We start from the raw sequence: 26,458 nt of genomic DNA, 5'->3' as shown, positions 1-26,458 counted from the left end.
TCCCAATATTATATCATGAGGGGTGCTAGCAGCTTGTAACATCCCTTCAAGATCTATAAAAAAGCCCTGATCATCAACTTTAGGTGTGTAAATATTAGCCAAAACCAACCTTTGCCCCTGAATTTCTGCTAAAACAATAATGATTCTCCCTAATTTATCTTTAATCTGTTTGAGACATTTGAATTGTAGATGTTTACTTATCAGTGTAATGACTCCCCTGCTCTTACTTGAGCCAGCACTAAAGAAAACATGCCCACCCAATATCTTCCCAAATTTTTCAGCTTCCTGCAAGGAAAGATGTGTTTCTTGAAGAAACACTATATCACATTTCTTATATTTAAGAAAAGAAATAACTTTCCTTCTTTTTATGGGGTGCCCCAACCCATTCCATGTGGTTAAAGATAACCCACTCATATTAACATTTGACATTTTGATATAATAGAAAAAATAAATTGTGTGTTAAAAACAAGATTATACAGACCACATTCCAACATTAGTGCAACAATCAAACCCCGTACTCCCATCCAAACCAAACAAACAGAAAAAAGAAAAACGTGCGCATTAACCCCACGCACGACAGCGCCACCTGGCGTCAATCCCTCTAAACTCAAAAGGTCCATGTACGCCTATGAGAGTCCTGGCGACAACTTTGCCATCGGATTGCTCAAGTCCGGTGCTTCTGCACAAATTTTGTGAGGCAAAATTACATAATAGAAAATACTTTGTAAAAAAAAACCCAGCCAATAGGCAGAATAAACACAAAGAACATGTAGATTCATTCACAGAACTATATCGAAGGTGTGTTCTTCCACAAAACAAATTCCAGCCGATATAAAGCCGTTTGCCGACAGACAAACAAGTGTTCAGTGAGCTGGCTGCTTATGAGTGCAGCAGATGACGTAATCATTACAATGTCCTGCAAAAATACTCCACAAAACAAACTTCAGGCAACAGGAGGCATAAACACAAAGAACGAACATATTCATCCACAACTGTCCCGAAGCGGTCACGGTTCCTCGGATGGTCAAGAGTGTATTGAGCGAGTCAAATTCACTTGGAGGCTGCATAAAAAAATACACCATGACTTACTCAGTCCGTCAACTTAGTATCCATTCTCAATCTGGCCGGGAACTTCAGTGTAAAAGCGATCTTCTGTCAATGCAAAAGTTTCTTGAAGGAGTGTTACTCCACAAAACAAACTCCAGCCACTAGGCAGAACCTTCACAAAAAGAAACAAAAATGGCACCCAGCTTCCTCAGACATCCAAGAGTGAGTACAGCGAGTTAATCCACTCTGGAGCTACATGAGAAACACCAAATAGCTTACTCACCCATTGTTTCTATGAAGGACACTGATTGCTTGGGACACATAAACACTTTGCGGCCATCCTTAGTATCTATTCTCAGTTTGGCCAGAAACATCAGAGCAAAAGCGATCTTCCATTGATGTAAGAGTTTCTTACATTCCTTGAATTGATCGAGTTTCTCTCGTCGAATTTGCAAAGTCCGGGAACAAGAAAATATTGTGATTCTTCCAAGAAAGCTTTCCTTTGCTCCTCACACAACATGAGATCTTTATCGGATGAAATTTGGCCAGAATTGATCGGGGTCTGTCCCCCTCAGCAGATCTGTGAGCCAGGACTCTGTGAGCTTGCTTGATTTCCAGCTTATGGCCTGTTATGTCGAGCAGACTCAGGAAGAGCTCTTCTAGGAATTTCACCACATCTCTGCCTTCTTCATGCTCAGGAATTCCAACAATCCGTATGTTATTTCATCGGCTCCTATTTACAAGATCTTCCAGTTTTTCCAGAATGCTTTCCATGTCTATCCTGGTCGCTAGCGGATTAGCGGATAATTCCCTTTCCAATGACTCCAGATAAAATCTGTTTCTCAACATCTACCACTCTTGTAAACAACTCAGAGAATTTTGTTTCCATCACCGTAATCGATCAACGTATTACAGCGAGATCCTCCAAGTCAGCAACAACCTTCGTCAGCATCACAGACATGTTGGACATTTGACACTGGATTTCTCCTGCCGCACCGTCCAAACCAAGTCCCTGGTCCGCTGGCCCATCAGAGGTTTCAGCTTGAGCAGGTAAGTGTCTTTTAATGTCTCCAGAGCCCAAGGATTTTGACTTCTTTGCCATGTCTACCTCAAAGAACAAATAAACTCAGCAAAAAAAGAAACATCCCTTTTTCACAACACTGTATTGCATGCTTGTTCAATGAACCATAAACAATTAATGAACATGCAGCTGTGGAACGGTCATTAGGACACTAATACCTTACAGACGGTAGGCAATTAAAGTCAGTTATAAAAACTTAGGACACTAAAGAGACCATTCTACTGACTCTGAAAAACACCAAAAGAAAGATGCCCAGGGTCCCTGCTCATCTGCATGAATGTGCCTTAGGCATGCTGTATGGAGACATGAGGACTGCAGATGTGGCCAGGGCAATAAATTGCAATGTCTGTACTGTGAGACACCTAAGACAGCGCTACAGGGAGACAGGAAGGACAGCTGATTGTCCCCACAGTGGCAGACCACGTGTAAAAACACCTGCACAGGATCGGTACATTCAAATATCACACCTGCGGGACAGGTACAGGATGGCAACAACAACTGCCCGAGTTACACCAGGAATGCACAATCCCTCCATCAGTGCTCAGACTGTCCGCAATAGACTGAGAGAGGCTGGACTGAGGGCTTGTAGGCCTGTTGTAAAGCAGGTCCTTTCCAGACATCAACGGCAACAACGTCACCTATGGGCATGGGCACAAACCCACCTTCGCTGGACCAGACAGGACTGGCAAAAAGTGCTCTTCACTGACGAGTCACAGTTTTGTCTCACCAGGGGTGATGGTCGAACTCGCGTTTATCGTCGAAGGAATGAGCGTTACACCGAGGCCTGTATTCTGGAGCGGGATCGATTTGGAAATGGAGGGTCCGTCATGGTCTGGGGCGGTGTGTCACAGCATCATCGGACTGAGCTTATTGTCATTGCAGGCAATCTCAACGCTGTGCGTTACAGGGAAGACATCCTCCTCCCTCATGTGGTGCCCTTCCTGCAGGCTCATCCTGACATGATCCTCCAGCATGATATGCCACCAGCCATACTGCTCGTTCTATGTGTGATTTCCTGCAAGAGCCTGGATCTCAATCTCATTGAGCACGTCTGGGACCTGTTGGATTGGAGTGTGAGGGCTAGGGCCATTGCCCCCAGAAATGTCCGGGAACTTGCAAGTGCCTTGGTGGAAGAGTGGGGTAACATCTCACAGCAAGAACTGGCACATCTGGTGCAGTCCATGAGGAGGAGATGCACTGCAGTACTTAATGCAGCTGGTGGCCACACCAGATACTGACTGTTACTGTTGATTTTGTCCTCACATTTCCCATTCTTAGAAATGTACCTGATCTGATTGTTTGGCATGGAGACTTGAGTTTATTACAGATAATTATTTGTACTCTGTAGGCCTATATATTTTTGCTCTGCAGTATGACCATGTCATTATGAACATCAGTTTAAGTTCAAAGAGTTTAGAAAAATGGAGGAACACATTTTCAGAAACACCATAACGTTCTTTTGCAGATCTATGTTTAGACATAAAAGCATTTGGAGGACACAAGTTATGAGACTACAGAGAAGGGACAGGGGGTTGCTTGAAGTGCAAGTCAGAGTAGAGGTGACCACACATCGGACTGGATGTCCTGTGAAACAGAAACACCCCACTGGTATTCCGTGGATGAAGGTTCAGCAGCTTATGGAATAATCACATTTATGGTAAAGGATTTAGACTGAGGTTTACATTTCCTCTAATGAAAAAGTAAGGACACAAGATTGAAGGAAAATGTGTTGTTTGTTAAACATTTGTAAAGACTGGTGTACACTTTACAGCTAAATCAACATTAGTCAAATGTGAAAAAACTATTAAAATATTTTAATTGTAAGCACAAAAGAAAGAGGTTTTTAATCAAACCTAACAGTAGATAACAGTAGAGTTTGTTCAGGACAGGATTTACAATCAGGATTTACTTTTTTAAATGAAAGATGGAACTGTAGAACCAGAAAATGAATCCAGATTAATTCAGTCAGCAACACTGCAAAAATATAACAATTGTAAGGTCAAATCAACACAAGGTATTTGTTTTTTCCATCTCCACCCTTTAATCGAAGTCTCGCTGATTGGCTTTTCTTTTTCGGTGAACTGTGATAAGCATGTATTTATACTCTCCCTTTAAAAAATACACCTCCAACAATGGCACTTTCATCACCTAGTTGAATTCAGTAGATTGTACAGAAAGAGAAAATGCAACATTTTGTACCTACAATAAAAGAGTCCACCCCCAACTCTATTCTGGCACCCAGTTAAAAGTTTGAGGAGTTGGAAAAGTAATGGCACACTTTCCAGAAAAGCCACATGACTTGGTATCATTCATATCTATAGAACAAACTGTGCTGGATGGATTACATGCCAAATTTAAATACTTAGTTTAATTTTAAATGGATAGTTCACCCAAAAATGAAAAATCTGTCATCATTTACTCACCCTCATTCCATCACAGATGTGTATGACTTTCTTTCTTCTACAGAACACAAATGGAGATTTTTAGAAGAATATTTCAGCTCTGTAGGTCCATATAAAGCAAGTGAATGGGGAACAAAACTTTGAAGCTCTAAAAAGCACATAAAGCAAGCATAAAAGACTCCAGTGGTATAATCTGTCTTCTTAAGTGATATGATAGGTGTGGGTGAGAAGTCAATCAACATTTAGGTCCTTTTTTACTATTAATTCTCCTCCCTGCCCAGTAGGGGGTGATAAGCATGAAGATTGCAAATCATCAAGAACAAAAGTGTGAAAGTAAAGATTTATAGGAAAAAAGGACTTAAACATGGGTCTTTACTCACCCACACCTATCATATATTTTCAGAAGACATGGATTAAACCACTAAAATCTTACAGATTATTTTTATGCTGCCTTTGGAGTTTCAGAGTTTTGGTCACCATTCACTTGCATTGTGAGGACCTTCAGAGCGGAAATATTCTTCTAAAAATCTGTGTGTTCTGCAGAAGAAAAAAAGTCATGCACACTGGAATGGCATCAAGGTGAGTAAATTAGAGAATTTTCATTTTTTGGTGAACTATTCCTTTAATACTTATAGGAAATAAGGATGTATTAGAAAACCCCTGTGTGAGATTCATGAACATTTCATTAATTAATTCATATTTAAATCAGAATTCTACCAGACAGCGTATATAAATAAACAATTCATCCCAGAGATGATTTTGTAACTTTATTAATGAGTTTATTATTTATACCAACAAACAAAAACATTGTTTATCTCTCCCTCTCTCTCCCTTTAACCGTTCATCTTTTCACTGATGGGCCGAGCAGCCTATGTGTGGTAGTGTGAATCTGCCCTTTCCAGAACATTCTAGCAGACAATATTCCAGAGACTGAGATATGAACGTTACACCAATGGAATCACACACAAATCCCCTCCCCATCAGACTGTAAAAAAAAACAACAACAAAAAACAAAAAACAGAATCAGACAGCAATACAATAAATAAAAGGATCAGAACGAACACTGATGAGGAGAGGGGGAGGGGAGGCAGGCGGGCTAGGAGAGAGAGTAAGAAAAATAGACAGAGATATCAGGTAAAACAAAATTTTGTTCAGTTTTGTCTTCCTCCCTAGACACAGGGAGAAGCTGGATGAAATGTTATATACAGTTGAATGGTGAAGGGATGGAGAAAGGGAAGGAGAAAGAGAGCGCGAAAGACGTATAGAGAGACAGAGAAAGGCCGGTTTCTGTTTTTACCAGCACTACTCCACTAAGGAAAAAATCTAATTACAAGGACAACGAAATAACAATAACAAAAATAACAAAATAAATGGTACATGGCATTTACATATTAGCAATGAGAGAAGAGGAAGAGGAGGGATGGAAGAGGAGGCAAGACAAACAGCTCCATTTGTAAAAGTGTTTCTGATTCAGTCCTGTAAGTGGGATGAATGATATCCCGTCTCTCTCTCTCTGTGCAAGCGTATGGGCTCATTGATTTCTGTCCATTTAAAGTTCCACAAACACTTTTATACACACATGGGCACAGCAATGTGCATAAACACACTCTCACACACAATTCCATAATACAGAATTGTAACAAAATAGAATCGCTAACACAACTACTGATGGAATTGACCTCTGTGTGTGTTTATGAATGTGCACATGCACAAAAATAAAAGTATCAGGTTTTATGTTGAAACAAAATAAAAAATAATAATAAAAAAGATAACCCTGTCTCAGCTTATGCAAATACCTCCTTAAAATAAATAAAAACAAAACAGTGTGTGCACTGATTACTTAAAACCCCAGCTGACATACACAAGTATTAAGACACTCAACTCATTCTTTGCTCATTTCTGTCTGTTTTTACAAACACTGACATCTCACACTTACTGCTTCATAAAACACATCACAGTCCTTGGTTTTGTTCAAGAACGCATAAAGCAAGCTAAAATGCATCGAAGTTTAAGAGCAAAAACAAATTTAAAGGATTCAACTAGCACAATATTGAATATCAATTTTTAAAAATGTCATCAAATAGATGGTTTTCACAGGCAGAAAGAGCAGTAACTGTGCAGTGCTCATCCTGCCACTAGAGGGCAATGACACCATAACAAGCCCTACTCAGTCTTCAAACCTAAAGATAATGAATCTGAAGACAATTATCAGCTCACAGCAGAAGCAGACTTAAGAGTCCTGAGCTGAGTGGCATACTGAATTTAGTCAACCTCATTATCTCCTCTGATGATTGAATTTGGGCATTACACACTTGGACCGTAACGGGAGAACATGACTGCACAACACTAGGTGAAGTGTGTATGTGTGTGTGTGTGTGTGTGTGTGTGTGTGTGTCCACGAGTGTGCAAGAGCAACTGTTTGGAGCTGTTGTTGGGAAGGAGAGAGGAATGAAAGAGAAGGGATGAGGAGAGAGGGATGGTAACAGCAGTAATGCCAAGGGAACATTTAGGTGTTGTTGCTCAGGGGTCCCGGTGCTGAGCTGGACTGGGCTGGACCATCTGAAGCACTGCCCTCTGTGAGACAAACACACACACAAATACAGAATTAAAATACTTCACTCAAGAAAAGAGCGAGATGGTGTGTAAAACATACAGCCACATGATTAGCCAGTAGTGTAGGGGAAGCCACTATGAAACTAGCTTTCCAAGCTCCTCAGAACTTAAAGTAGCTAAAAGTACAGTAAAGCCATCTCTTTAAAAAACATAGTTAGCTATATTACAGCCTACTAACAAAAAGTAGCTAAGCATATTTGAGCTATTTTAGAAAGAAAATCATTTTAAATGCAAAATTATATGATATGGTTTAATTTGGCAATCAGAACAATATTTATCTGGCACACAAAAAATAAGGTGGGTGACATTAATGTGAACATAAATTTATAATAAATACAACTAATAACACTAGAAAAAACTATTTTATATAATGGTGTCAAAAAAAAGTAATAAACAGCAGCAATTAACCATATTTTTTACTTCAAAAAAAGACGACGCAGTGATTTTTTTCTTTTCTTTTTCTCCCAATTTGGAATGCCCAATTCCCAATGTGTTTTTAAGTCCTCGTGGTCGCGTAGTAACTCGCCTCAATCTGTGTGGCGAAGGACATATCCCAGCTGCCTCCGCATCCGAGACCGTCAATGCGTGCATCTTATCACGTGGCTTGTTGAGCGCGTTGCCACGGAGACAAAGCGCGTGTGGAGGCTTCACGCCATCCACGCTCAACTCACCACGCGCCCCACCGAGAACGAACCACATTATAGCGACCAAGAGGAGGTTACCCCATGTGAATCTACCCTCCCTAGCAACCGGGCTAATTTGGTTGCTTAGGAGGCCTGGTTGGATTCACTCAGCACACCCTGGGATTCGACCTAGTGAACTCCAGGGATGGTAGCCAGCGTCTTTACCACTGAGCTACCCAGGGCCCCAGATGCAGTGACTTCTGCCAAGAAACTCACGTTACTCGTAATCAATGAATCGTTTATTTTAAGCAGTTAATTTCATGAATTGTCTGAACAAACTTCCCAATGCTACATGCAAGTGAATCGATGAATAATATATTTTGATGGTTAATTTACAAGAACCATCCAAATAAACCAATTCAGTGAGTGTGTAAGTGTGAAAAGCCATTGTGATCAGTACCATGTGAGGCAGGTGACGTCTGCGAGCGAGCATGGGGAGGAATGAGAATGGAGTTCAACTGTGGTTGGATAGACAGCTCTGCAGGGGGAGAGAGACAGAGAGGTTAGTTGTCAATGCCTACATTTTAAGTTTTGGCTGTCTCAAGTCCTAGTGAGCTTTTCCTGGTTTCAAACTGCATATAGCAAAGTGACGCGCTCGATCAAAATGTGTCGTAAGTCACAATGGGCCATTTTTGGAAAAACGTGAAATATGGTGAAAAAATCTTGGGTTTTCTGTTGTTTTTGATAAAACAAGTTTTCAAATTATGCCAATGTTATCATGAAATTCAAAGTTTAAATGCTGTTTTTTTTTTTTTTTTTTTTTTTAAATGCTATGGGTCAAATCGCTTCAGCAGCTGTCAATTTAAACGGCAACACTGCAGATAGCATCTCTCTAATCAGCGCTTCTCATCTACCTCAGGAGAGTTAATGTCCATAGTTAGTTACCTTAAAAAAAACAAACAAAAAAAAACATATTTTTAAACTGTTTAATACCATCACTGTCAGAGATGCGACAACAGAAGCAGAGTGGAGCAGAACTAATTTCCGAGTATTTTAGATTATATCAGAGATGTGCAACCTCCAAGATTACCACCAATAGCTCTGAGGTGTGTGTGTGTGTGTGTGTGTAGGTGCATGCACAACCATAAAAACACAGTTTTAAGTATGCTTTGTGAGCCCGCACTGATGTTATGCAGATTTAAATGTTATATTAATATGCATATCTACTGTATATATAAAATGATATAATAAGACATAAATAGCAGATTATGTATCATAAGTTTTAAATGTATGCTTGAATAACTCTGTCAAAAATATGTCAAAATTGTTTGGAATCTGTAGTGGTCATTTTCTCAAAACCAAGGTTTCTGAAAGACACCATTTAAATGATTATATATCTTAGCAACGGTTTGGCATAGAAACATACAAATTATATCATTTCATTTTTATACATTATATCACAAGCTGAGACCTTTCTTTTAACTCTAGTACATGAAACTTAAAATGTCTTCCATCCCTCATCTTCCATAAAATGTCAATACGACCCAAAATGATGGAGCAGGTCACATATGCTATGCATTGCGACAAGCTCAGTGAAACATTTTCCTTAAAGATGGTGGACAAAGCTTTGGAAAATATTGATTATACATATTTCTATTCAGTACAAAAAGGTATCAATGCCAGGGCTCAACATTAAGAGTTGTCTAGTGGTTGTGCTTCGGAAAGTAAATAGGTCATTCACTTGACATTTATGTAAATGCAATTTATTCAGAAGCAATATTTTTATCACTATTCTCATTCAGACACACATTTCCGAGCAAGATGAGATGCATTCATGTACCGAAATATTATATTGTTGTTCTTCACAAATACCTTTAACAAATACTTAAACCAGTAATTAAAAGGACAGTTCAGCCAAAAATCTTCGTGTTCCAAGTACAATTACTCAGCCTCATGTTGTTTCAAGCCCACAGAAAAAAAAATTCAAATGGAACACAAAAGGAGACATTAGCCAGAAAGTTAGTGCCAGTTACCATTCACTTTAACTTGTTTTCATCTATTTTCCATACAGTGAATGTGAAAGGTGACTGGGACTTTTCTACCTAACATCTCCATTTGTGGTCTATGGATGAAAGAAAATCATATAGGTTTGCAAAATAGTTAAGTTATGGCAGAATTCTAATTTTTTGCTCAACTATCCCTTTAAGAGTTTAAGTAAATGCTCACCAGATTAAAGTTGACAATGCACTGACAATTAACAGATGGAATCCTGAAAGAGGGGACCTTGGTGCTAAATCATTTATGATGTTTATGTAAAATAGAAAATAAACATTAAATATAGATAATAGGATGATATTTTAAATTTGTATGTTTATTATGAATATATTTATATTACGTAAATCGGTACTTAGGCCTACTTATATTATTAAAATTGACTTATTCACAAGGCAGAGAAAATACCTGCAATCATCAGTTGGATCTCTAGAGTCTAGACCAGTGTTTCTCAACTGGTGGGTCACAGGTCTATTCTGACTGGGTTGCGGACAGCAGGGAAAGAACAATGCCACAGTTTTCCCATCAAATTTTTTTCCGCCCAAGTGAAATTTGCTGCAGAGGCAAATTTAATAAAAATATTTACAGTATATGCACTTAAGGCATCTCATCTGCAACACAATATTTTCGTGGTGCGATTAAAGCTTGTTTTCGCACAAGTGTAACAGAACCGCTGTTTTGGCGGCACGAGGGGGACCTACACAATATTAGGCAGGTGGTTTTAATGTTGTGGTCGATCAGTATATGTCTTTGCACTTTAAATATAGCATCAAGTACATTAAGGCTTTTAAAGTCTGGACCTCTAAGACTTATGGACAAATTGTGGAAAACGTTTTCCTCCTGTGTAATATATGTTCTATATGAATGATATTTGATGCTAGGAAACAAACTGGACAATAAATATAATAGGCTCATAGAAATAAATGGGCTCATCAACTTAAAAACAACAAAAATAATGTCACTTTATGCATGCCCGTATACTTGAAAACCATGAACAAAACTATGCAAGATAAAAGAAAATCCGACCCAGGATACATTAAATACAGATTATGTTTTTTACTATGGTGGGTTGCCACTTGATGTCCAATGTAATATCTGAGTCCCCAAGCAAAACCAGTTGAGAATCACTGGTCTAGAGAGATGGAGATGAAAGATGTAACAGGTGATTATAAGGATGAAGTTGTCAGTTACGCATTTTATATTCACCCAGCAGCAGAATAGTTCTGGTAGTATTTTACACAAAGCATTTTTGATATCTCTGCCTTTCTTGTCAAAGGTGCCGTAATATGAGCCGCACGATCTGATGAGGCACACGCTTGCACTATCGTCAGCTTCGCTGTTCATAAACAGGAGCGATAGCGGAACTGCATTGCTCGATTCCAGAGCGCGTTAATTTAATGTATGTTAAATTAACAGGATTATACACTGCCTGGCCAAAAAAAAGTCGCCGTTTGGATTTAAATAAGCAGATACTTAAGAGCCTATGATTGGATCATTATTGCAGTGATTAATATGTTTCAGCTGGCAACAGTTCTTTTAACCATAACTGATGCAGTGTGTAGCTTCTCATTTCTTACACAACCATGTCGGAAGACATATCCTGTGGTCGTGGAAAAGATGTTACTGTGTTTCAGAAGGGGCAAATTATTGGCCTGCATCAAGCAAAGAAAACAACGAAGGAGATTGCTGAAACCACTGGAACTGGGTTAAGAACTGTCCAACGCATTATTGTGATTAACATTTTTATTAATTTTCAAAACAAAGAAAAACAAAACATATATACAATGATCCAACATTAACTCCTACTACTTCCCCTCCCCAATCAAGAACCCCACCCGACCCCAAACAAACATCCCAGTGGTCTTACTTAAGTACACACATACACAGAGAATAAAATAATATATATATATGTGTGTGTGTGTGTTTGTATGTACATATGTATGTGTGTGTGTGTATATGTATATATATATATATATATATATATATATATATATATATATATATATATATATATGTGTGTGTGTGTGTGTGTATATATATGTATGTATATACATACATACATATATACATAAACACACATACATATATACATACAAACACACATACATATACACACACACATACACATATATATATATATACACATATACATATATATGTATATACATATATATATATATATATATATATATACACACACATATATATATACACATTATATATATATATATATATATATACATACATATACATATATATATATATATATATATATATACATATATATATATATATATACACACATATACACACACACCCCCCTATAATAAACATACAACTCTAAACTATACCTCTCTCTCCACAGACCCACTGCGAGAGCCCCCCAAAAACGTCAAATATCTACCCCACTTCCCAATAAAAGAATCCCATATCCCCAGCCTTCTACATGTTACCTCTTCGAAGGCTGCCACCCTTCACATCTCCTTGCACCACTCCCAAATTGAGGGTGCTCCCACCGACTTCCAACCCCTTAAAACAATCTGCCTGCCTATCATCGCACCGGTGAGGACCCAATTGTTTATGTGTTTGTCACCTACGTCGATGACCGCCCCATCACCTAAAACACAGAGTCTGGGGCAAATCGAAATCTGAATGCCCAACACGTCACACAGAACACTCTGTACCTTCAACCAGTGTTCTCAGTGTTCACTGAATCTCAGTGCACCACCAAAAAACATGGGCCATGTCTCCTTCCTCTGATTGGCATCGCCAGCAGGTGGGTGTGTCTTTAAGACCAAGCCTATACAATTTAGAGGGGGTCCAATAGAACCGATGTAAAATCTTGAATTGTATAAGGCGCACCCTTGCATATCTCGATGCAGTTTTTATGTTTTTTAAAATCCTAGCCCATTCACTCTCCTCCAATTCCAGGTTTAAATCTTTCTCCCATAATCTTTTTTGAGTGGTTGAGACTCCGTTCCCCTGACTCTGAATTAATAAGGAGTAATACACTGATGCCTCATGGCCCTTTCCAAAAGCAGAAATCACCTCTACTAGAGTATCTGCTGCTTTAGTGGGGTGTATGCTATTCCCAAAAATAGTACAGAGCAAATGGCGTAACTGAAGGTACCTAAAAAACTGAGATCTGGGGATCCCAAAATATTGAACCAGATTTTCAGAGGATCTCATCACACCGCTCTCGTAAAGATCACAGAGTGAATTAACCCCCCTCGCAATCCACTCTGACCAACAAAAAGGGGAATCATTAATGCATAGTTTGGGGTTTAGCCATAGGCTTGAGGCAACATTTAGATAAATATCTGAATTAAACACTCTGGACACTTTTGTCCATACTGAGTGCAAATTTAACTTCTCTATTTAGTTTGATGGAAAGGCTTTGCAATGGCAAAATAGGGGCAAGAAGTTCTTGTTCAATGCAGAACCAGGGAGGGGCTCTCTCAGGTGGAAGTGACCAATGAGCCAAATGTCTGAGACCGAATGCATAATAATAAAACAAAATCTTGGGTAGGCCTAGCCCACCTTTGTCAATCGGCCTATGTAATTTATTGAAATGTAGTCTGGGGCGCTTACCACTTCAAATGAAAGACTTCGCTATGCTATCAAATTGCTTGAAATAAGAGAGGGGGACATCTACCGGGAGAGACTGTAGCAAGTAGTTAAATTCTGGAATACAGTTCATTTTAATAACATTAACCTTCCCAATCATCGATAAATGTAATGAAGCCCACCTGTCTACATCACTCGAAAACCGTATTATTAAAGGGTCAAAATTAACTCTGGCTAAATCAGACAAATTTGTTGGGAATAAAATTCCCAAATACTTAATGCCCTGTTTGGGCCACTGGAAGGCACCTGGCTGGAAGGCCATTACTGGACAGTATGCTGTCAAAGCCAAAGCTTTGGATTTAGACCAATTGACTCTGTATCCTGAGAACTTAGAAAAGGAATGAATAATTCTGTGGAGGCAAGGCATAGATCTACTGGGGTCAGAGACAAATAATAAAATATCATCTGCGTAAAGCAGAAGCTTATGCGCCACGCCTCCCACCGTCACCCCTGGAAAATCATCCTCCTTTCTTATTGCGGCTGCTAACGGTTCCAGGGCAAGACAGAACAATAATGGGGAAAGAGGGCAACCCTGACGGGTGCCCCTATCCAGAGTAAAATAATCTGAAATGAATCCATTTGTTTGTACCGCTGCTACAGGGTGTCTATAAAGTAACTTGATCCAACCAATAAATGTACTCCCGAACCCATACATTTCCAAAATCTTAAAAAGATAATCCCATTCTACCATATCAAACGCCTTTTCGGCGTCAAGTGAGATGGTAGCGACCAGAGTCTTATCATTCGCCACTGACCACATGATATTTATGAAACGCCTAATATTATCAGAAGAGCTACGACCCTGAATAAACCCCACCTGATCTATATGTATAAGAGATGTCATAACTTTACTTAATCGGTTAGCCAAAATTTTTGCCAAAATAGTTACATCTAGCTGGATCAGGGAAATTGGACGGTAACCCTTACACTCGCTTGGATCTTTGTCCTTTTTAAGAATCAGACTGATCCGGGCTTGTGTCATAGTTGGAGGAAGCTTTCTATTCTTTAATGATTCAGTATAAACTTCTAACAAAAGTGGAGCCAGTTCTGTAGCACAAGATCTAAAAAATTCAGCAGAAAAAAAACACCTGGCCCCGGTGCCTTGCCTGTAGGTAGAGACTTAATTACCTCGTCAAGCTCCTCCAAGGTTATCTCAGAATCAAGAGAGTATTTTTGCTCATTCGTAAGTTTAGGGAATTCTAATGGTTCCACAAATTTTCTAACATCTTCATCAGTAGACGAAGATGTGGAACTATAGAGATCAAGATAGAATTCTTTAAAGGCATTATTAATATCAATGGCTGAGGTAAATATTTCACCACCAGCAGATTTCACTGAGGGAATGGTAGAAAAAGACTCTCTCTGCTTTATATATCTAGCCAAAAGCTTCCCTGCTTTGTCCCCTGACTCAAAGTATGACTGTCTTGCCCTGAATAACCAAAACTCCACTTTCCGTGACAAAATAGTATTATATCTGTATTTCAGTCGGGTCAATTCTCTGAGACCATCAGACGACATTCGGTGCTTCAGCTCTGCTTCGGCACTTTTAATATTTCCTTCCAACTCCACAAGTTCTCGTGCTTTGGATTTTTTGATGAATGAGGCATAATGTATAGTCCCTACCAGATGGGTTCAAAAGTTGCCGGATATCTACAAGACCAAGATTTTGACAGATCTTGTGAAGCGTCAGTGTTGCTCTAGGGGGTTTACACACTTTTGCTTCACTATGATCAAGGACTGAGTCCATCAAAAGATTAAAGTCTCCTCCCAATATTATGTCATGAGAGATGCCAGCAGCTTGCAACATCCCTTCAAGCTCTATAAAAAAGCCCTGATCATCAACGTTAGGTGCGTAAATATTAGCCAAAATCAACCTTTGCCCCTGAATTTCTCCTAAAACAACGACTCTTCCTAATTTATCTTTAGTCTGAGACATTTGAATTGTAGATGTTTATTTATCAATATATTAACTCCCCTGCTCTTACTTGAGCCAGCACCTAAGAAAACATGTCCACCCCATATCTTAATTTTTTTCAGCTTCCTGCAGGGAAAGATGCATTTCTTGAAGAAACACTATATCATATTTCTTACGCTTAAGAAGAGAAATTACCTTCTTTTTATAGGGTGCCCCAACCCATTCACATTCCATGTGGAGAGAGACAACTTATTCATATTAAAATATGACATATTGATATAATAAAAAATGTAAAAAATGAGTGTGTCAAAAACAAGATTACACAGACCACATACCCCATTAGTGAAACAATCAAACCCCGAACAAAACAAACATAAAAAAGAAAAACGTGCGCATTAACCCCATGCACGACAGCGCCAACTGGCGACAATCCCTCTAAACTCAAAGAGTCCATGTACGCATGCGAGAACCCCCGCGACAACTTTGCCATCGGATTATTCAAGTCCAGTGCTTCTGCACAAATTTTGTGAGGCACAATTACATAACAGAAAATACTTTGTAAAACAGACCCCAGCCAACAGGCAGAAAAAACATGTAGATTCATTCACAGAACTGTCTCGAAGGTGTGTTCCTCCACAAAATAAACTCCAGCTGATATAAAGCTGTTCAGTTTCCTCGGACAGACAAACAATTGTTCAGTGAGCCGGCTGTTATGAGTGCAGCAGATGAGGTAATCATTCTACTAGGAGGCATAAGCACAAAGAACAAACATATTTAACCACAACTGTCCCGAAGTTGTGTAATTCCACAAAACAAGCACCAGCCGCTAGGCAGAGCCAGCACGAAAAACGAAACCGGCATCCCGGGTCCTCGGATGATCAAGAGCCAAACTAACTCGGAGGCCGTGCAAAAAAAATAAAACACCATAACTTACTCAGCCTGTCAACTTTATAAAAGACATCCTTTATGTGAGCATGTAGATATTTTGCAGTCATCCAAAGAGTCCATTCTTGATCTGGCCAGGAACTTCAGTGTAAAAAAAATCTTCCGTAAATGCAAAAGTTTCTTGGAGTCATGCCATAAAACGAACTCCAGCCACTAGGCGGAGTCAACGCAAAAAGAAACAAAAATGGCACCCAGCTTCCTCAGATAATAGAATACCTGAACTCTATTCAGCGAGTCAGTCCACTAATATAAGAAACATCAAATAGCTTACTCCAATGTATTTATAAAGGAGAGTGCCTGTTTTGGACAAGTAAATACTTTGTGACCATTCTTCGTTTCTATTCTCAGTTTGGCCGGGAACATCAAAGGCGATCTTCTGTTGGTGTAAGAGTTTCTTACATTCCTTGAACCGATCGCGTTTCTCTCGTCGAATTCACAAAGTCCGGGAAAAAGAAAATATTATGGTTCTTCCAAGAAAGCTTCCCTTTACTCCTCGCCTGGCACAACACGAGATCTTTAACGGATGATTTCAGAAATTTGGCCAGAATGGATCGAGGCCTATCTCCCTCAGCAGATCTGCGAGCAGGGACTCTGTGAGCTCACTCGATTTCCAATTTATGGCCTGTTATGTCGAGCAGACTCGGGAAAAACTCATCCAGGAATTTCACCATATCCCTGCCCTCTTCATGCTCAGGAATTCCAACAATTTCGTATTCCTTCGGCTCATATTTTCGAAATATTCCAGTTTTCCTGAAATGAATTACAAATCTGTTTTGGACGCGGGGGGATCAGCGGATAATTCCCTTTCCGATGACTCAAGATAATCGATTTGTTTTTCAGCTTCTGTCACTCTTGTAAACAACTCAGAGAATTTTGTTTCCATCGCCGTAATCGATCAACGTATTACTGCAAGATCCTCCAAGTCAGCAAGAACCTTCGTCAACATCACCGACATGTTGGACAACTGACGCTGAATATCTTCTCCCGACGTGCTGTCCAAATCGAGTCCCCGGCTCGCAGTCCCATCAGAGGCCTCAGCTTGAACACGTAAGTGTCTTTTAATGTCTCCAGAGTCTGAGAATTTTGACTTCTTTGCCATGTTTACCTCAAAGAGCAAGTACGTAACTGGGTGTATCGAATCTCACCGGATCACAACATGAAAATAAAAAAAAAACTAGCAAAGTTCGCAGAGCTCGTGTCTCACACGTCTGTCTCTCCCATGGCGTCACGTCGACCTGTCCAACACATTAAAACCTAGAAGGATAGTAGTGAACCATCAGCTTGGCCATGTTTGTGGTCAAACATTTTTTTTAATGATCGTGATCGGAGATCACTAAAATGCTTTAAGTCACATTGTAAAAAATCATCAGTAGAACTCATGGCTTAATAGTGAATGTAAGAGCATTTCCACATGCACAATGCGACGAGAACTTACAGGATTGGGACTAAACAGCTGTGTGGCCAAAAGAAAGCCACTTATTAGTGAGGCTAACTGGAAAAAAACTACTTCAATTTGCTAGGGAGCATAAAGATTGGACTGTGGAGCAATGGAAAAAGGTCATGTGGTCTGATGAGTCCAGATTTACCCTATTCCAAAGCGATGGGCACGTCAGGGTAAGAAGGGAAGTGCATGAAACGATGCACCCGTCATGCATAGTGCCCACTGTACAAGCCTCTGGAGGCAGTGTTACGATCTGAAGTTGCTTCAATAGGTCATGTCTAGGCTCAGTGAAGTCAGCTGACTACCTTAATGTACTGAATGACCAGGTTATCCCATCAATGGATTTTTCATCCCTGATGGCATTCGCATATTCCAGGACAACAATGCCAAGATTCAACGGGCTCAAATTGTGAAAAAGTTTTAATTAATGCAACTCTGGACGGAAGTAAATGTGACATTGCATAAGGTTTTCGAAACAATGCTATGACGAATGCATGCCATAATCAAAGCTAAAGGCGGTCCAACGAAATATTAGAGTATGCAACTTTTTTTGGCCAGGCAGTGTACATAAGTTTAGAAAATATGTGAAAGTGCGCTGCTTACTGCACGCTCACACTAAACTCGAAACGTGTCCAATGAGCTGTGGAAGGCAGCAAGAGACAGAGAGAGAAATGCAGTAGCACTGATTACTCACTCTGATTCTAATATTATGATAGAACGATAAAATTATCTATTTGATTTGCACATCTGTGTTGTTATTTACAAATTCTCAACTTCTGTATATGTTAACATGAATAAATGTGTGTGGGAATTCCCCACATTATGAACGTGGAACCTGTGGTAATTATTCAAACTGTATGCAATATCTGCACCGAATTTCATGCCCTGTTTGTAATAAGTAACAAAGGCCTATATCACAAAACTCAGGATACTTGTCCGGTCGGGCGAGTAAAATTCTCTTTCTCTTGCCCCTTCAAAAATTCACTTGTCCCAGACAAGCGTTAAAGGAATATTCTGGGTTCAATACATGCATTGAATTAAAATTGTGCTATTTCACCCATTATTTGTGTGCATTACTTACTTTTGAATCTCTTTAGAATGTCGATTTGTTATCTTAGCAACATGCTAACATCTGAATAAAATAGTGCTTGTGGATGTCAAGTGAGGAGAGCTATCTACATGCTGTGCGATCGGTTGTTAACAAACTTGCTGCTTATAAAGATCTTCAAATCAGTCACTCATAAGTCATTCCATTTTGGTTTCAAATGCTGTTATAGATATGTAGACAGGCGTCAATGTAGGCATTAGACTTTTGTCAGCTCACTAGATTTTGAGACAGCCACTATGTACTAAACTGCAACAGTTTCTCTGATGTGAGTTTTAGAGACCAAGATGAAGAAAGAGCGTGTGAGCATTATTTATCCAACAGGGCTGAAGCTGAGGAGAAGTGGCAGTTCTCCCAGTTCAACTTACCCACAGGGCTGAAGTTGAAGAGTTGGGGAAGTTCTCGGCCATTAGGCAGACGGGCATTGGGTTGGCGCAGCTCATCAAAAAAGGCATGTGCACAGGCCTCCAGCGGTGAGAGCCGTGTCACTGGTGTGTACTCCAACAGACGAGAACACAATGAGATGGCTTCAGGAGGAGTCCTCGGTTTAAACACCTAACACAAACACAGAGAGAAGGCACAATTGACCATTTTAAACATGACCAGCTTTCATCTATAGCATCATTTTTAAGTTTGAAACTATGGATGATGCTGTATTCCACTGAATTTTCTAAAAAAAAAAAAGTTTACATTTGAGTTTTCATTAGTGATAACCCTGCTGTAAATTTTTTTCTTTCTGTAAGCTGCTGTACTTTCTGTGTGATTCATTGTTGTTAAAAGCGTAATAACAGGTGTGCATTACCTTTGTCCAAGGGTGTGCTTTAATCTGTGGGAATTTAAACTCTGTGTAGTTGGGGTTCATCTCTCGGATCTGTTCTCTTGTGGGGGTCCCCAAAACCTGCAGAGAGTTGACAGACAAAAACTAAAGACTCACAAGCAGCTCACACTTTATTTTTGTCTATGCATACTCATTAAAAAAGGCATCACCTTGATTATCTCCACTAGCTGGTCCACTCCACTGTCACCAGGGAAGATGGGTTGCCCCAGCAGCAGCTCAGCTAACACACAGCCAGCTGACCAGATATCGATGTTGGATGTGTAATCTGTGGCTCCAAATATTAGTTCAGGAGCACGGTAATACCGGGAACAGATGTACGACACGTTGGGCTCACCACGAACTAACTGCTTTGCACTGTGAAGATTAAAATATGGGGGTTACAAATGTGTTTGCACAAGAATCTGTAAAAATGTCAAATAATTCACAAACAGAAACACAGATTTTAAAGTCCAGAAATTTGGGTTTATGCAGTGGTGTAATTGTTCACATATAAATGAGTACACACCAAATCCTGTCTTCATCCCATTGTTTTGTTTAAAGCCACGTATTTGCTAGGGACAGGCCATGATGGTTGACTAGTCAACCATTTTTAGTTTTGATATTTTAAGTGGAAGTGGTTTAATTAGTGCTGGTCTATTTCGAAAAAGTTTCATTTATAACTGAATATACTTTAAAGCACTGCCACTACAGCCATACACATTCAGATGTCTTTGGCTGTTGCGCTGTATTTTTTTGTGTGTCTTGCACTATGAGCATTGCGTTTTTCAAATGCTGCGTCAAGTAAAAAATAGTTAAACTTATAAAAATGCTTCTAAAAACCCTGACTCTCTGGCTCCATTCGATTGTAGTCAGTCTAGCTTTTTTTTTTTTATACTTTAGAATGTGTGAAGGCCCTCTAAAAATAATCGGGGTCAGGTGAACCTGAAACCTGCCTAGTTGGTTGTTCAGGCAACCCACTCACTAGTCTATTTCAAAAATATGAGGTTTTGCACATTCTTAGCAGTGGCCCAGGTGCAAACATACAAACAAAAAACTAAAGGCTACGGTATGCCTTTTTGTTTGGGTAAATTGAAGTAAACTTTAGCTTAAAGGGCTAGTACACCCTAAAATGAAAATTCTCTCATTTACTCACCCTCATGCCATCCCAGATATGTATGACTTTCTTCTGCAGAACACAAATGAAGATTTTTAGAAGAATATTTCAGCTCTGATGGCCCATACAATGCAAGTAAATGCTGGTCAGACCTTTGAAGCTCCAAAAAGGACAAAAGGCAGCATAAAAGTAATCATATGACTCAAGTGGTTATATCCATGTCTTCAGAAGCGATATGATAGGTGTGGGTGTGAAACAGATCAATATTTAAATCCTTTTTTTTTTTTTTTTACTATATATTCTCCTCCCTGGCCAGTAGGTGGCGATGAGCATATGAATGTGAATTGCCAAAAACAAAAAGAATGTGAAAGTGGAGATTTATTGTAAAAAAGGACATAAATATTTGTGTTTTTCTCACTCACACCTATTATATCGCTTCCGAAGACATGGACTTGCATGGAGTCATATGGATTACTGTTTTGCTGTCTTAAGTACTTTTTAGACCTTCAAAGTTCTGGTCGCCATTCTTTTGCATTGAATGGATCAACAGAGCTAAGATATTCTTCAAAAAAAATCTTAATTTGTGTTCTGCAGAAGAAAAAGTCATACACATCTGGGATGGTATGAGGGCGAGTAAATGATCAGAGAATTTTCATTTTTGGGCGAATTATCCCCATAAAACAAAGCTTCTTGCAGAAAAATACTGTATATAAGAGTAGCCACTGAATCTGTATTTGAGTTAACTTAAATAAAATCTTGATCTGTATCAAGTATCTGTATTTAATAATGGTCGACTGATATGGGTTTTTTAATGGCCGATGCGATATCCAGGGTGGCTGATACAATGCCGATATAGCACACAATTTAATATAGTAAATAACAAACATAAAATTGCTAAAAGATGAATCAATCTTATTTAGCACTATATTTACTCAATTTCACACACAACTTATACAAGTTATATTAATAAACTTATATTTCATTATCTTTATAAAAAAATAAAAATACAAAACAGATTGTATTTTAAACAGTAGATTTCTGTTTAGTCATAACATTAATTTATTTCTGCATGAAGAATATGGATAGCATTTGTGCATTACCAATCGCATTTTCTCATAAAACACCCAAACAAACCAATTGTACATACACTATATTGCCAAAAGTATTCGCTCACCCATCCAAATAATTGAATTCAGGTGTTCCAATCACTTCCATGGCCACAGGTGTATAAAATGAAGCACCTAGGCATGCAGACTGCTTCTACAAACATTTGTGAAAGAATGGGCCGCTCTCAGGAGCTCAGTGAATTCCAGCGTGGTACTGTGATAGGATGCCAGCTGTGCAACAAGTCCAGTCGTGAAATTTCCTCGCTACTAAATATTCCACAGTCAACTGTCAGTGGTATTATAACAAAGTGGAAGCGATTGGGAATGACAGCAACTCAGCCACTAAGTGGTAGGCCACGTAAAATGGTCAGCGGATGCTGAGGCGCATAGTGCGCAGAGGTCGCCAACTTTCTGCAGAGTCAATCGCTACAGACCTCCAAAGTTCATGTGGCCTTCAGATTAGCTCAAGAACAGTGCGTAGAGAGCTTCATGGAATGAGTTTCCATGGCCGAGCAGCTGCATCCAAGCCATACATCACCAAGTGCAATGCAAAGCGTCGGATGCAGTGGTATAAAGCACGCCGCCACTGGACTCTAGAGCAGTGGAGACGCGTTCTCTGGAGTGACGAATCACGCTTCTCCATCTGGCAATCTGATGGATGAATCTGGGTTTGGCGGTTGCCAGGAGAACGGTACTTGTCTGACTGCATTGTGCCAACTGTGAAGTTTGGTGGAGGGGGGATTATGGTGTGGGGTTGTTTTTCAGGAGCTGGGCTTGGCCCCTTAGTTCCAGTGAAAGGAACTCTGAATGCTTCAGCATACCAAGAGATTTTGGACAATTCCATGCTCCCAACTTTGTGGGAACAGTTTGGGGATGGCCCCTTCCTGTTCCAACATGACTGCGCACCAGTGCACAAAGCAAGGTCCATAAAGACATGGATGAGCGAGTTTGGTGTGGAAGAACTTGACTGGCCTGCACAGAGTCCTGACCTCAACCCGACAGAGCACCTTTGGGATGAATTAGAGCGAAGACTGCGAGCCAGGCCTTCTCGTCCAACATCAGTGTCTGACCTCACAAATGCGCTTCTGGAAGAATGGTCAAAAATTCCCATAAACACACTCCTAAACCTTGTGGAAAGCCGTCCCAGAAGAGTTGAAGCTGTTATAGCTGCAAAGGGTGGGCCGACATCATATTAAACCCTATGGATTAAGAATGGGATGTCACTTAAGTTCATATGCGTCTAAAGGCAGATGAGCGAATACTTTTGGCAATATGGTGTGTTACACAGTGAATTTGCCATTTTACTGATTTAGCACTTTTACTTTGAAGTTGCACTCACGCGCTTGTGTGGACCCAGTGAGAGCAGCAGCAATCTATTGAGAATTTAAACGCCGTGGATCGCCTGCTTTGATTTTCACAGACTGAGCATCTTGATTTGTGAATTTTTAGAGGAACATTTTATCCTTATCCTGACGTTTTTGATTCTGGCTGATGGAATACACGCTTCAGAGGAAGATAATAGATGAGTGCTGGATGGGAAGAAAATGCTGGATTTTCATGAGGTTTGTGAACTACTGTACATCTGTGTAAACGAGATATACACATATATGCAGACAGCATATGATAGAAGTTTTATTGATAATTCCTTTATATCATTAGACAAGACAGTTAAGAGATACAGGGAACTGTTGAAGAGAGAGATGGAGAAGGAAACAGGCAAGCACTTTAACCCATCGTGGCTCTGATATGCGGACAGTTTAAATGAGACTGTGTTGCTATTATTGTAGTAACACGATGGCACGTAACAACAAACGAACTGTGATTGGTCATTTACATGTTTCAGATGCTCCTTCACATGCAAGCGGGCAATTCTCTGCATTCTGGTGACCTTATGAAACCAATTGGCCAAACATGAAAATGTATCGCCCGATGCCAATAATGAAACAATTCTGAATATCAGCCGATTTATCAGCCTCTGCGATATATCGGTTGACCACTACAGTTTACACAGATATGTACACAGACTCTGACTGAGACTCACCTGCCAAAGTCACACAGTTTGAGTACAGCTGTGTCTGGGTCCACCAGCAGATTCTGAGGTTTGATGTCTCTGTGGCAGACACCTTGGGAATGAATATACGCCAGGCTGCGAAATAACTGATACATATACACCTGAGAGAGAGAGAGAGAAAAGTGAGTAAAGGGCAAGACAAGGGAGGAGATAAGGAGTTATTGTTTATTGTGCAGGCACATATAAATGGGCACAGTGGCAGCAGTCACCATAACACAGAGACTTACTTTGACATAGATAACGGGGATGGTGGTCTTGGACTTGTTGAAGTGGCGTGCCACCCTGTACACGGTTTCTGGTACAAAATCAAGCACCAGATTTAAATACACCTCATCTTTCTGATTAGAGTGAAGAGAGAGAATAAAGATTAGATTGGTCAACAAGGACAGACAGCATCTTACAATTATTAAATTCAAACTGACAAATAAAGTTGAACCAAAGTAAAAAAGAAAAAATAGAAATAGTTGACATTATAAGTAATAATATTTGAGGAAAGAACACCAACCTTTTCTCCACTGGAGTAAAAGAAGTAGCGTAGCCTGACAATATTACAGTGGTCCAACTTCCTCATTATCTGTAGCTCACGGTTCTATAGAGAAAGAATTTGATATGTGAATGTTATTAAAGCATGGGAATCAAACAACTACCTTATCTAAAGTGTTAGGCTGTGTAATGTGTCTCTCACTGTTCTTCAATTGAATGCAGGGCAGCACAGTTAAATGAAACAAAACTGAAATCACAATACGGCCTTGACAAATTATTAAATTGCTACGATTAATTTAAATATTTTTGTGCAAATGTAGTTTGCATGCGCTACCAACTTCAAATTACAGGGACACGCTCTGTTCTGTCTTTAGTCTACTACACATAAATTCGGCACAAGAGCAAGAGGGTCTCATTATACTGTGTTCACACTTGTTACATTTCAGTGATCTCAAAGCAGAAGGCAATATGACCTCTCCACACAAACTGAAACACAAGTATATTTATCTTTAAAGGTGCACTCAGTGTTTATGTCATCTTGGACTTACACTGACACCTAGGGGCCTGGAGGCATCATCATTCAAATGCAATCTACTTCAATTACTGACGCCACTGTAAAAATTCAATATTCACAGTCAGTCATGATTAAATTTAATCCAAGAGTGAAAGAAACAGGGCAGTTACAGAAATTAATTAATTTGTATTCAGCTATTTGTGTGATAATATCATGGTAGCCCCCATGAGGGGACCCTTTCCATTTAGAATAAATCAGCTTTCATAAGGTTGCTGATATGACAGGAGTCTTCATCTCATGTGAGTGCTCATGATTTTATACAGATGTTTTCAAAATTCTATTCATTTTTTTTTTTAACAGTAAAACTTTTATAATGAGGAAATTATTGTGTGCACCTTTAATGCCTTGCCTGTACTTTGCATACGTATAAGCAGGTGAGTTCAGACATTCTTCTCCATTAACATGTACTGTGAACAAATTGTGAACACAAAATTCCAAGCTTCAAACACTCAAAACATTTATGGCTGATACAAATTACTACATACAAATCTAACCAGGATGCAGAGAACTGGATTTTGTGGACAGAGGAGAGAAGTTAACAATACTACTTAAGATTTGGAATAAGATGCATATTAAAGACCCCATGAAATCAAAATTGGGAGTTTTGTGGCTTTTAGCCAATGTCTGTTAGCTTTTGTAGTCTAGCTAGTGTACTGCCAAATTTTCAAAAAATGCAGTCTTGCACTTCTGGGAAAACAAACAAAAATCATTCCACACTGCACAGATATTTTGTACATTCTAAGGCTCTCCAGTTAAGAATGAGCCAAAAAATTAGAAGTGTGTTTTATTCTAAGCCCCAGTCACATTCTTGTACCATGGAAGCACCTCGAACAGAGCTATTACAGGGCAGAGATGATGAATGGAAGGAGCGGCAACAATCTAGCAATGTTGAGATTTGAGGAGTTTCACTTCCGAAGCTGACGTACTTCCTTCAAACATTCCTGTATATTTAAAAATTCCTGTAGAACGTTTTACTCATGTGTAGTATATGTTCTGTTTGAATGATGTTTGATATTAGGAAATAAACTGGATAATACAGTTGAAGTCAGAAGTTTACATACACCTTAGCAAAATACATTTAAACTCAGTTTAACCCATTCCTGACATTTAATCATAGAAAACATTCCCTGTCTTAGGTCAGTTAGGATCACTATTTTAAGAATCTGAAATGTTAGAATAACAGTAGAGAGAATGATTTATTTCAGCTTTTATTTCTTTCATCACATTCCCAGTGGGTCAGAAGTTTACATACGCTTTGTTAGTATTTGGTAGCATTGCCTTTAAATTGTTTAACTTGGGTCAAACATTTTGGGTAGCCTTCCACAAGCTTCTCACAATAATTTGCTGGAATTTTGGCCAATTCCTCCAGACAGAACTGGTGTAACTGAGTCAGGTTTGTAGGCCTCCTTGCTCGCACACGCTTTTTCAGTTCTGCCCACAAA

The 26,458-nt window shown here is 39.4% G+C and overlaps 1 protein-coding gene across 1 annotated transcript in view; it reads right to left on the bottom strand.

The window, feature by feature from the left end:
- Positions 1–3,921: 3,921 nt before the first annotated feature.
- Positions 3,922–26,458, bottom strand: part of LOC127452571 (glycogen synthase kinase-3 beta-like) — a 30,608-nt gene continuing 8,071 nt past the window's right edge. Inside the window, exons 3-10 of the mRNA XM_051718129.1 lie at positions 24,465–24,548; positions 24,187–24,297; positions 23,930–24,060; positions 19,839–20,043; positions 19,654–19,749; positions 19,220–19,406; positions 8,227–8,304; positions 3,922–7,104 (exon numbers count right to left, since the gene is read on the bottom strand). Of these exons, the coding sequence (XP_051574089.1) occupies positions 7,037–7,104; positions 8,227–8,304; positions 19,220–19,406; positions 19,654–19,749; positions 19,839–20,043; positions 23,930–24,060; positions 24,187–24,297; positions 24,465–24,548 (960 nt within the window). The 3' untranslated portion in view covers positions 3,922–7,036. The remainder of the gene's footprint in view (positions 7,105–8,226; positions 8,305–19,219; positions 19,407–19,653; positions 19,750–19,838; positions 20,044–23,929; positions 24,061–24,186; positions 24,298–24,464; positions 24,549–26,458) is intronic.

The sequence above is a fragment of the Myxocyprinus asiaticus genome, chromosome 15 (genome assembly GCF_019703515.2).
Source record: "Myxocyprinus asiaticus isolate MX2 ecotype Aquarium Trade chromosome 15, UBuf_Myxa_2, whole genome shotgun sequence".
Taxonomy (NCBI): domain Eukaryota; kingdom Metazoa; phylum Chordata; class Actinopteri; order Cypriniformes; family Catostomidae; genus Myxocyprinus; species Myxocyprinus asiaticus.
Note: the sequence above shows the minus strand (reverse complement) of the source record. Positions and strands in the feature narration are given on the sequence as shown.